The sequence below is a fragment of the Brassica oleracea genome, chromosome C3 (assembly GCF_000695525.1).
Source record: "Brassica oleracea var. oleracea cultivar TO1000 chromosome C3, BOL, whole genome shotgun sequence".
In the NCBI taxonomy this organism is placed as follows: Eukaryota; Viridiplantae; Streptophyta; class Magnoliopsida; order Brassicales; family Brassicaceae; genus Brassica; species Brassica oleracea.
The window spans coordinates 60,151,436-60,162,469 of NC_027750.1; the positions used below are offsets into that span (position 1 = coordinate 60,151,436).

The following is an 11,034-nucleotide window of genomic DNA, read 5'->3' on the forward strand; positions in this document are numbered from 1 at the left end:
ATATTTTATTATGAGAAATTATTACAGAGCAATATATTAAAAAGTATGCTTGAGTATGTTTGATTTTTCTTAATCTTGATGCCTCAAATAAAGTCTTGAAAAAAGTACCTGCAAAATAAGATAGAGGTATGAGAAAAACATAAGATAAAAAAATAAATCATATTTTAGTAGACTTTTTATTAAGTCTACGTAAAGTTATTGTTTAGTAGACTTTAGTTGAAGTCTAAACTGACGTAAAATTTTCATATCTAAAAGTATACATTTAGAAAATTTGAAAATATTCTGTTTTGGAAGATATTTCAAAAATAGTTTTTTTGTCATCTTTGTAACAAAGCAAAAACATAAAGTATGAATCTTTAAATTTAATTCATTATAAACACAAAATATCTTATAATGAATATATGCAAAGCTTACATTTTTGGGAAGATGATTTTAAAACTTTGTAAGAGAATACCTGCAAAGAAAGATTAAAAATTAAAATCATCTTTTGAGTAAGCTTCTAATGAAATATGCTTAAAATTCAAGGCTTGTAGACTTCTTTTCAAGTCTACCAGCCCTAATTTTAAGTAGACTTGAAGTCTACTCTATCAAAAAAAAATTAGATCTGAAATAAGTTAAATTCTAAAAAACTTTTAAAAAAATAATTTAATAGATAAAATAGTAATAATTAAAGACGTAGAATTTGAATATGTAACTTTATTTTAATATAAATACTAGAACACATATTTAAAATCTATAGATGTAAACCTTACATTTTTGGGAGGAGAAGAAAACAACTATGGAAAAAAAATAACTGCAAAACAAAATAAAATTATTAAAAAACATAGAAAAGAATTAAAGTCATATTTTTGTAGGCTTCCAATGAAGTCTGGTTAAACTTTGTGGTTTAGTAAACTTCATATGAAGTCTACTAGCTTTAGTAAACTTCTTTGGAAGTCTGCACTGTCTGATAATTTTCAGATCTGAAAAAATCTATACATTTTGAAAAAATTTGAAAATAATTTTAAATCTGAAAATACTTTTCAAAATAGAATTCATAAGATAGACTAGTAGCAAATTAATGCACAGAGCTTGATCTATAAATTTATTTGAATATAAACATATAAATACATATTTAAAATCTATTAATCTAAAACTTACATTTTTAGAGGAGAAATGAAATCCATGAGTGATAATACCTACAAAAAAGATAATATTGTTAGAAATAAATAACATAAAAATACACATTTAAAATCTATAGATCTAAAACTTACATTTTTTAAAGGAGAAGATGAAAACCATGAATCATAATATCTAAAATGACAAGATAACATTGTGAGAAAGACTTGAGAAAAGACTTAAGAAAATTTTAGAGAGAAAGAAGAGAAATGAGAGAGTTTTTGAAAGAATTGAGAGAATTTTAGGGAGAAGGAAGAGAGTTTTAGAGAGAAGGGAGAGAGTTTTAAAAACTTGTGCAGCTACTTTAGAGAGAGACTGTATTAATTTTGTTTATATAGGGGGACAAAAATGTAACTAGGTTAAAATTTATGATGCTGTAGACTTCTTTTGAAGTCTAATAAAAATTAAAATTTTGGAGTAGATTTTACTATAACATAGTAGACTTTTTTAGAAGTCTACTATAATAATTTCATTATTGTTGCTTATTCTTTATTATTTTAATAATTTTAATATATTATTTACTAAATTTATTTCTTTATTTTTTAATAGTTATAGTTTATGATTTTATTTTTTTATTTTTAAGGAACTTAACTTAGTTTAAATATAATGATTTTTTGTAAAAAAAAAATTGAAAAATATAGACTAAAAAGACGTCTTCAAATAAATAGACTTTATTGTAGGTATACGATACCATAAACCACAAATTTCAAACCCTAAATGTTTTGCTTGATAATCAAAAAGTCTCAATTATACAAAATATAAACTACTAAACATTAATATGCAGATTTAAGTTAATAAAAACGTGTAGACTTCCGAAAGATAAAAACGTAAAATATATTTCTGTTTTTTTATTTGGTCATAAGGGTTAAATAGTACTTTCACTATTCATTTAGGTTGGCTTTGTATTTGACTAAAAGTGGGGTACATTTTTAGGTTTGATTTGAATATTTAGGTTATTTTTAGCAAATGTTCCTATTTTTATTGTTTCAGTATTTTAAAATGTATATATATACACTAAAAACGTAAGCAGTGCAATATTAAGTTTGTTTTATATGCGTCTATTTTTTTAGATATCATTTTTTCCTTGTCAGATATTTGTACTTGCAAACTATAAATCTAAGTCTTTTATTTGTTTCATTTTTTGATATTTCTAGAAAATATCCAAATAGCTACACTAGTTTTATCTAGAGCCCCACAAAACAAAAAGAGCCTCTACAAACTGAGCTGGGCCAATTTGGAGTCACCCTTTAAACCTGAATATGTGTTTACCAAAATGTCAGAGCACCATTAACCCTTAACCCTGTCTCTTAGCTATGAATTTTAACCAAAAAAATAATTAAAAAATCAATAGGTTTTACTCACTTTTTAAGAACGGCTTCTTCTTTTTCTGTAAAGACCGAATCTTATGTGATTTTTAGACTATTTGCGGACTCCACCGACACGTGTCGGCCCGCGATTGGTTCCCTTTTAATTAATTTTATTTTTTTTATCAGACAAAAAAAAAATTCGAAAATTTATCTATGAAACCGTGCATGGATTAACAGTGTTCTTATGATATTAATGATAAATAAATTAATAACGAATGGTATCACACCATTCACCATCATGCTTCTTATCATCATCATATGAGCATAACCAACATCATCCCCAGTTGAAGTCGTGCGCGTTTGACTTTGACCAGCTAAAAAGAGCTTGAAATGCTCCACGTCATCAAAACTTTTGTCGTTTTCCTCGTTTTGCATTAAATGTCATTTTTAATTTCACTGTACCAACTCAGACAAGTATAAAACTCTTTGGCTTTGTCTTCTTTCACATTTACTTTTTTTTCTTGTAATAATCTTTTTTTTTTAATTATTCGTTCTTCTTCCGATAACTTGTTTCTATCATCTTCCTTGTTTCGTTTTCTCTCAATCTTAAATCCTCCGGTTTAGCAGTCAACGGTCAGCGATCTCGGCGTTTTCAAATCGGAAACACATAGCTCTGAGAGACTATTTGGTTATCGATTTGGGTTGGTCTTCTCTTCAAATTATAGTCAACGGTTGAAAACGCGTCAAGGGCTTTTCTCATTGATTCGAGATTCTATGAAGGAGAGTTGTTCTAGGGTTCGTTTTTAATCTGCGAGGAATGATGAAACCTAGCTTCTTGTGGCTTCTTCTTGTTTTCGATTTGGTTCTCAGAGTAGCTGGCAACGCCGAAGGTCTGCTTCTCTTCGATTATTTATTGTATAAGCAGAGTTTTCTATTTGACTTGAGTTATGCTGTGTAATTAATAGATTGCAAAGGTTTGAAAAGTGTTTTTTGATTCTTTCTTTTGGTTAAAACCGCAGGTGATGCTTTGAGTGCACTGAAGAACAGTTTAGCAGACCCTAACAAGGTGCTCCAGAGTTGGGATGCTACTCTTGTTACTCCCTGTACATGGTTTCATGTTACTTGCAATAGTGAAAATAGTGTCACACGTGTGTAAGTTTCTTTCTTTCTGTACTCTCTGGCGCCAAGAATGTTGCCTATTAAGAATTCTTCTTTGCTCAGTGACCTTGGGAATGCGGATCTATCTGGTCAGCTAGTAATGCAGCTTGGTCAGCTCCCAAACTTGCAGTACTTGTAAGTTCATCTCTTCCTAAACATGATATCTAGGTGAAGTAGCTTTTATAACTTTTGTAATATGGAAGAAAGTGTAATGATACAGGGAGCTTTATAGCAATAACATTACTGGGACAATCCCAGAGCAGCTTGGAAACTTGACGGAATTGGTGAGCTTGGATCTTTACTTGAACAATCTAAGCGGTCCCATCCCAAAATCTCTTGGCCGACTACAGAAACTCCGTTTCTTGTATACAACCCCCACTCTTCTCTTACTACTATTTTTTTTAATAAGCAGCCTAACTATTGTCTTCAGTTTCCTTGAAAAGCTATTCCTACTTGTTAATGGTCTTTTGATATTGGTGTTTAGGCGTCTTAATAACAATAGCTTATCTGGAGAAATCCCAAGGTCTTTGACTGCTGTCTTGTCGCTACAAGTTCTGTGAGTGTACCTTCTGTCTCTCTCTCTCCCTAATACCTTTGTGTTCATGTTTCTGATTATTGTTTGGTATTAACTTTATTTTGAAATGCAGGGATCTCTCAAACAATCCTCTCACTGGAGATATTCCTGTTAATGGTTCCTTTTCACTTTTCACACCTATCAGGTTTAGTTTCTTTCTCCTAATTTTAAATCTTTGTGGACATGTCAGAACAGTTGTTTAATTATTTGAAAGATATCTGCAGTTTTGCCAACACCAATTTGACTCCACTTCCTGCATCTCCGCCGCCTCCCATCTCTCCTACACCGCCATCACCTGCAGGTTTTTTTTTTGTTTTGTCTATGTCTACTTATTAAGAAAAACATTCAAAGACTAAGTTGTTCGTATCATACTTGCAGGGAGTAATAGAATCACTGGAGCAATTGCTGGAGGAGTTGCTGCAGGTGCTGCACTTTTGTTCGCTGTTCCTGCCATTGCACTTGCTCTCTGGCGTAGGAAAAAGCCACAGGACCATTTCTTTGATGTACCAGGTTAGTGAAACTTTCATAGCCTGTTTTTCTCATTGACACTACTTTGGCTGAGTTTTTGTTTTTGTTACAGCCGAAGAGGACCCAGAGGTTCATTTAGGTCAACTCAAGAGGTTTTCATTGCGTGAACTACAAGTTGCTTCTGATAATTTCAGCAATAGGAACATATTGGGTAGAGGTGGTTTTGGTAAAGTTTATAAAGGAAGATTAGCTGATAGCACTTTAGTGGCGATTAAAAGACTGAAAGAGGAGCGCACCCAAGGTGGTGAACTGCAGTTCCAGACCGAGGTTGAGATGATCAGCATGGCTGTTCATAGGAACTTGCTTCGGCTCCGTGGTTTTTGCATGACTCCAACAGAGAGATTGCTTGTTTATCCTTACATGGCTAATGGAAGTGTTGCATCCTGTTTAAGAGGTAACTCTCTCATCTTGTAGCTTATTCCTTGTCCTCCTAATTGCTGCAAGGAAATACCTAAAAGTTCGTTTAGGACCGGTTATGAGATTTTGGAGTTTACATGCAATTTAGTAAGAATTTTAATTTAAAAAATTTGAACAATTTTGGTACCTGTTCTGAGATTTTGAGGTTACATGCAATTTAGTAAGAATTTTAATTTAAAACTAGCTTTGTGCGGGTATTATTTTTCAGTAGATTAAATTTAAAAATAATTATTTGTTTAAAAAATATTTAAGAGTGGTTACGGTTTTTAAAAATTTTATATGGTATTATTTGCTCATATCGGTAGTATAACTTTAAGCAAAATTTTAGCATAGTATAACTAATTTGTCATTTAATGAATTTATGATTTTTATTTATCATTTTCATTATTTAATTATAATATTTTCATTTTACATCAAAACTAATCATATTATAGGATAATTATAATTTAAAATGTTAAATTTTTGGATTTTTTCAAAACATTTCTAAAAGGATCTTTCAAAGATTTTGTTATATTTTTGTTAGAAATATTGAGTTGCATTTCAAATAAAAAAATAAAGATATTAAAAGATATTCTAACTAAAATATGAAAAAAATTTAATACAGTTCTTAGGAAATGGTCCAAATAAAAAAAATCACACATAAAAGAAGTCATGACTTCTATTTTAATATATAAGATTTTAAACAATTTTGGAACGTTTATGAGATTTTGAGGGTTTTATGCAATTTAGTAAGAATTATTTTTAAAAAATTTAAACAATTTTGGTACCTGTTCTGAGATTTTGAGGTTACATGCAATTTAGTAAGAATTTTAATTTAAAATTTTAAACAATTTTGGAACGGTTATGAGATTTTGAGGGTTTTATGCAATTTAGTAAGAATTATTTTTTAAAAATAAACAATTTTGGTATCGGTTCTGAGAATTTGGGGGTTGCATGCAATTTAGTAAGAATTGTTTCACTTGCATACGTTTTGATCTGCTAGTAATTTGTTATTCTTATCTTGTCCTTAGACCGTCCAGAGTCTCAGCCAGCACTTGATTGGCCAAAGAGACAGGGTATTGCGTTAGGATCAGCAAGGGGGCTTGCATATTTACATGACCATTGTGACCCAAAGATCATTCATAGAGATGTGAAAGCTGCAAATATATTGTTGGACGAAGACTTTGAAGCCGTGGTCGGAGATTTTGGACTTGCAAAACTCATGGACTACAAAGACACACATGTAACAACCGCAGTGCGTGGTACGATTGGTCATATAGCACCTGAGTATCTTTCCACTGGAAAATCATCAGAGAAAACAGATGTGTTTGGTTATGGAGTCATGCTTCTTGAGCTCATTACTGGACAAAGAGCTTTTGATCTTGCTCGCCTCGCCAATGACGATGATGTCATGTTACTAGACTGGGTATATATATATTATGTGTTTCCTCCCACTTGTATAGTTGCTTATGTTCGTGTTAGTTATAAGTGTTTGTTTTGTACTATTAAACAGGTGAAAGGGTTGTTGAAAGAGAAGAAGTTGGAAGCTCTAGTAGATGTTGATCTTCAGGGTAATTACATAGACGAAGAAGTGGAGAAGCTAATACAAGTGGCTTTGCTATGTACTCAGAGCTCACCAATGGAAAGACCCAAAATGTCTGAAGTTGTGAGAATGCTTGAAGGAGATGGTTTAGCTGAGAGATGGGAAGAGTGGCAGAAGGAGGAAATGTTCAGACAAGATTTTAATTACCAAAATTATAATCAACCAAACACTGCTTGGCTCATCGGTGATTCCACTTCCCACATAGAAAACGATTATCCTTCGGGTCCAAGATAAGATTCGTAACACGAATGCTTTTTCTCTGTCTTTATTCTTCTTCTTATGTATTTATTGAGGGTTTAGTTTATGCTGATCCATATTATTGAGTTCTTTGAGCGAGTACATGTATGAAGATTCTGGTGGGGTTTGTAAGTTGTAATGTTTACGTGAAAAGGGACTTGAATATTTGAAAGCTAAAAACTGAACAAGTTTATAATCTCTGGTCACTATGTCTCTTCCAAAGCCTAATAAGTGAAAGCTCTAGGAAACACACTAGCATAGATAAAGCGTACGGATAGATGTCAACGTATATACACATGCATGCAACAACCAAACAGTAAAGTTATTGTTTTAACACTGAGTAATATATTATATCTTTCGTATAATCTCTAACTCTATTAAACAGTTATAAAGTTTTTAATTAAAGATCACGTAGCTAGATAATTTATTAATCAGAAATAAAATGTACGATCGATATGTATCATGTATGTTTTTTTGTTAGTCCACTTCCGTGCTTTAGACCATCCGCATTAGTGGTTTTTTACCGGTTCGTGGGCTCGATATCTTAGGCCCGTTGGATTAAAATAAAATAGAAAAACGATAATTTAGATGAACCGGGCCTTGGCCACCGTAAGGCGCGGTTTTTACCACGCGTCGTGCTCTCGTTTGTCAACCGCTTCGGCGTTGACGAGGAGGAAAGGTGGGCTTCCTCGTGATTCATCTCATTTTCCCCTATTTCTCAAAAAACAAGGGTTTCGCCGTGAGAGGCGATTTTTCGTGCGACGACGACTCCCGGAGATTTGCTCCACCTAATCGACGACGATCTCTAGTATCCACGAGCGTAGGTGAGTATTGAGTAGTTTTACAGAATTTTTGGGTCGATTTTGGGGTCGGAAGCCATTATTGGATTTTGAAAAAAAATTGGGGATTTCGAGTAAGGGATCTAAATTGATATATGGGTTTCGATAAAGGGTTGTAGATCGTGATGGTGGTTTGTTTTAGGGTTCTTTTCTCTGAGTTTTCAAATCGAGTTAGGGGTTTCGTTTTATGGTTTAAATCGTCATGAGGGTTCGATTTTGGTTTCGTTTAATCCTTTTGTTTTGTTATTAAGGTTTAATTTTGACATAATTTTGAATTATTTTACAGATGGATCCGACAGAAGATAGAAGACATTCAAAGAGGCAAAACCACCACATCAACATGTTAGGGTTCGTAGCCGATTCCGAGTACGGGATTCCTAGAAGGTGTCCCTGTGGTGGGAGACTCATTAACGAGGTTCGCGGGAAGGAGGACTACAACACTCTTCCTGGGAAGCGGTTCTTCACGTGCAAAAACTATGAGGTAAAGTCTCCTGTGTAAAACTACACTTTAATAAGTTGTATATCATTGTTGTTATTGTTGTCAATCGAAAAGACTCTGATTATTCTTTATGTTGTAACCAAGGCTGATGGGTTCCATTATCGTCAGCCTTGGGTGATAGGTGTGCAGGAGGAGCTGGAGAGGCTGACTAAACGGGTGGAGGAGGCTGAGCAGGTGATGATGGGGGTCTCGAATCTCACTAAACAGATTGAGACACTTGAGGTTAGTGAAACATTGCTCTTTCATCGCTGTAATTATTTTTTCCATATATTTTTATTACAGTGACTAACACAAATGTCCTTTATTTTTCCCATGTCCAGGAACAGGTTAAAATCCCCTGTTAGCTTCGCAGAGCAGTCCACCAATAGATGTAGACTCTGCTGAGCCAGGTGTTAACTCTCCCAGGTTAGTTAAGCATGCGGAAAGGAGAAAGTGGTCAACCAAAGAAGACCTTGTGTTGATCAGTGCTTGGTTGAACACCAGCAAGGATCCCATAGTCAGTAATGAACAGAAGTTGGGCTCGTTTTGGAAGCGAATAGAGGGATATTTCAATTCGAGTCCTCAGCTCATTGGCTCTGCTCCTAGGGAGTGGGGTCAATGTAAGCAGAGGTGGGGAAGAGTGAATGAGCAGGTTTGTAAATTTGTGGGATGCCATAAAGCGGCGTTGAAGGAGCAGGCGAGTGGCCACAGTGAGAATGATGTCATGAAGGCGGCGCATGACATCTTCTTCAATGACTACAAAGTCAAGTTCACACTTGAACACTGCTGGAGGGAACTGAGGTTCAATCAGAAATGGAGATCAAACGCTATCTCGAAGGAGAAAAGGAAGGAAGCTGATGCGGAGGTGGTGCCTGAGGAGGAAGAGGTGAGGCCACCCGGTGTTAAGGCCAGCAAAGCAGCGAAGCGAAAGAAGCCAAACCAGACAGCTTTTGATCAAATCCAGAGCATCCTAGCTCAGAAAAATACCATCTCCAAACAAAAGATACTTGATCGCCTCGTAGCCCAAAAAGTGGAAACACTTTCTGATCAGGAACTTGCTCTTAAGACTAAACTCATCTCAGAAATGCTTTAGTTGGTCAGTAGAGCTTCTTTGAATCTGTTAAGCATCGCCTCGTATCCCAAAAAGTGGAAACACTTTCTGATCAGGAACTTGCTCTTAAGACTAAACTCATCTCAGAAATGCTTTAGTTGGTCAGTAGAGCTTCTTTGAATCTGTTAAGTAGTTTTGCTTGATTGAATGTGTTGTCTAAATGGTTTTATTACTTTTCTTTTGGTTGATTGAATATCTTGTCTTCTCTTTTGCAGGTCATGGGTTGTAGGAAACGGTGTTGCAGGTCACGGGTGGGAAGGTGTTGCAGGTGAAGGTGTCTTTTCATTGTTTCTATATGTTTAAGCCACGGGTAGTAGGTGAAAGTGTAGCCTTTTGTTTCATGCTACACTTCAGTCACGGATGTATTATGTCTAGACTTGATGTCTTTTGGTTTTGTTGTAACATTGATGTTGATTCACGGATGTAAACTTGATGTCTCTCTCTATACAAACTATGTGTTCCTAACTTGATGTTTGGTAAGCACAACAAACTTGTTTCTCTCTCAGTTCTCTTCTCTTGTTTCTCCCATTTCACTATAACAAAAGCGACAACAAGCTTCAAAAAAATTGAACAAACTTCTTTCTTACAACAAACCTCTGAACCATCTATCTTCTGTAACAACACACTTCAACAACCTTCTTTCTCATCGTGGTGGTCAAACAACAAGCTTCAAGCTTCAAACCAAAACACCCCTTCAAGCTTCTTTCTTCAAGGTATCAAGGTAAGTGAAACATTGATAGAATAAAATGGAAAACAAAAGAGTTTATGAAAGAATATTATAAAATCCTTGAATAAATGTTATAAATTTTTTGTTTATGAAAAGTTTTATACAATTATGTAAAAAATAAGAATTTGAAAAAAAGATGATAGAATACTGTTAAAAAATTATAGATTATATGAATACTGTTAAAAAAATTGGAATATGAAAATAATGAAAAAATAATGAAAAAAAATATATTATGAAAAAAATATAATAGAATAATGAAAAAAAAAATTATGAAAAAATATGATAGAATAATGAAAAAAAAATAGATTATGAAAAAAGATGATAGAATAATGAAAAAAAGTTTGATTATGAAAAAAGATGATAGAATAATGAAAAAACTAAAAGATTTTGAAAAAAAGATGATAGAATAATGAAAAAAAAGAGATTATGAAAGAAAATGATAGAATAAAACTGAAATCTCCTTTTGTCATTTTAGGAAAAAAAATTACCAATGTCTTCCTCATCAAGTGATGAAGTAGATGAAGCTTTAGAAGAAATGGTCGACCAAGTAGTTGATAATATCATCGACTCAATGGTTCATGCTCACCCGAACAACCCGACGAGACGAGCTTATATCGAAAGAGATTGGAAACTAGGACACAATCAACTATGGAACGATTATTTCAAGGAAAATCCTACATATCCACCAGAAATGTTTAAGCGTCGTTTTCGAATGAACAAGCAATTGTTCCTTCGCATTGTCGAACGCTTGAGTAGTGAAGTTCCATACTTTCAGCAACGAAAAAATGCTCACGGAAGGTACGGGCTATCTGCCCTTCAAAAGTGTACGGCAGCTATACGTATGCTGGCATATGGTCAATCGGGAGATACATATGACGAATATCTCCGACTTGGTGAAAGTACATCACGTTTATGTTT

The 11,034-nt window shown here is 33.8% G+C and overlaps 2 protein-coding genes across 3 annotated transcripts; both read left to right on the forward strand.

Annotated features, from left to right (window-relative positions):
- Positions 1-2,977: 2,977 nt before the first annotated feature.
- On the forward strand, positions 2,978-7,157 carry LOC106336266 (BRASSINOSTEROID INSENSITIVE 1-associated receptor kinase 1). Of its 2 annotated transcripts, XM_013775050.1 has the most exons (11): positions 2,980-3,355; positions 3,485-3,617; positions 3,687-3,758; positions 3,844-3,987; positions 4,108-4,179; positions 4,271-4,342; positions 4,422-4,498; positions 4,576-4,707; positions 4,778-5,119; positions 6,153-6,547; positions 6,635-7,157. In XM_013775050.1, exons 1-11 carry the CDS (start codon positions 3,283-3,285, stop codon positions 6,956-6,958), a joined length of 1,836 nt encoding a protein of 611 aa, XP_013630504.1. In that variant the 5' UTR covers positions 2,980-3,282; the 3' UTR covers positions 6,959-7,157. The 2 variants fall into 2 exon arrangements, with proteins under 2 accessions (XP_013630503.1, XP_013630504.1); XM_013775049.1 differs by having other exon boundaries at positions 2,978-3,355; positions 3,844-4,179.
- Positions 7,158-8,086: 929 nt separating this feature from the next.
- LOC106331116 (glutathione S-transferase T3-like) lies at positions 8,087-9,371 on the forward strand. The gene is made up of 3 exons (XM_013769453.1): positions 8,087-8,281; positions 8,384-8,521; positions 8,652-9,371. The coding sequence occupies exons 1-3, from the start codon at positions 8,087-8,089 to the stop codon at positions 9,369-9,371; spliced, it is 1,053 nt and encodes a 350-aa protein (XP_013624907.1).
- The last annotated feature ends 1,663 nt before the right edge of the window (positions 9,372-11,034 follow it).

What these genes read in the sequence shown, in the direction of transcription:
- LOC106336266 (XM_013775049.1), top strand. Translation starts at nt 3,283, where the DNA reads ATGATGAAACCTAGCTTCTTGTGGCTTCTTCTTGTTTTCGATTTGGTT. An exon ending in AGTAGCTGGCAACGCCGAAG is followed by an intron (nt 3,356 to 3,484) that starts GTCTGCTTCTCT and finishes TTAAAACCGCAG; the next exon opens with GTGATGCTTTGAGTGCACTG. An exon ending in ATGTCATGTTACTAGACTGG is followed by an intron (nt 6,548 to 6,634) that starts GTATATATATAT and finishes ACTATTAAACAG; the next exon opens with GTGAAAGGGTTGTTGAAAGA.
- LOC106331116 (XM_013769453.1), top strand. Translation starts at nt 8,087, where the DNA reads ATGGATCCGACAGAAGATAGAAGACATTCAAAGAGGCAAAACCACCAC. An exon ending in TCACGTGCAAAAACTATGAG is followed by an intron (nt 8,282 to 8,383) that starts GTAAAGTCTCCT and finishes GTTGTAACCAAG; the next exon opens with GCTGATGGGTTCCATTATCG. An exon ending in AACAGATTGAGACACTTGAG is followed by an intron (nt 8,522 to 8,651) that starts GTTAGTGAAACA and finishes TTAGCTTCGCAG; the next exon opens with AGCAGTCCACCAATAGATGT.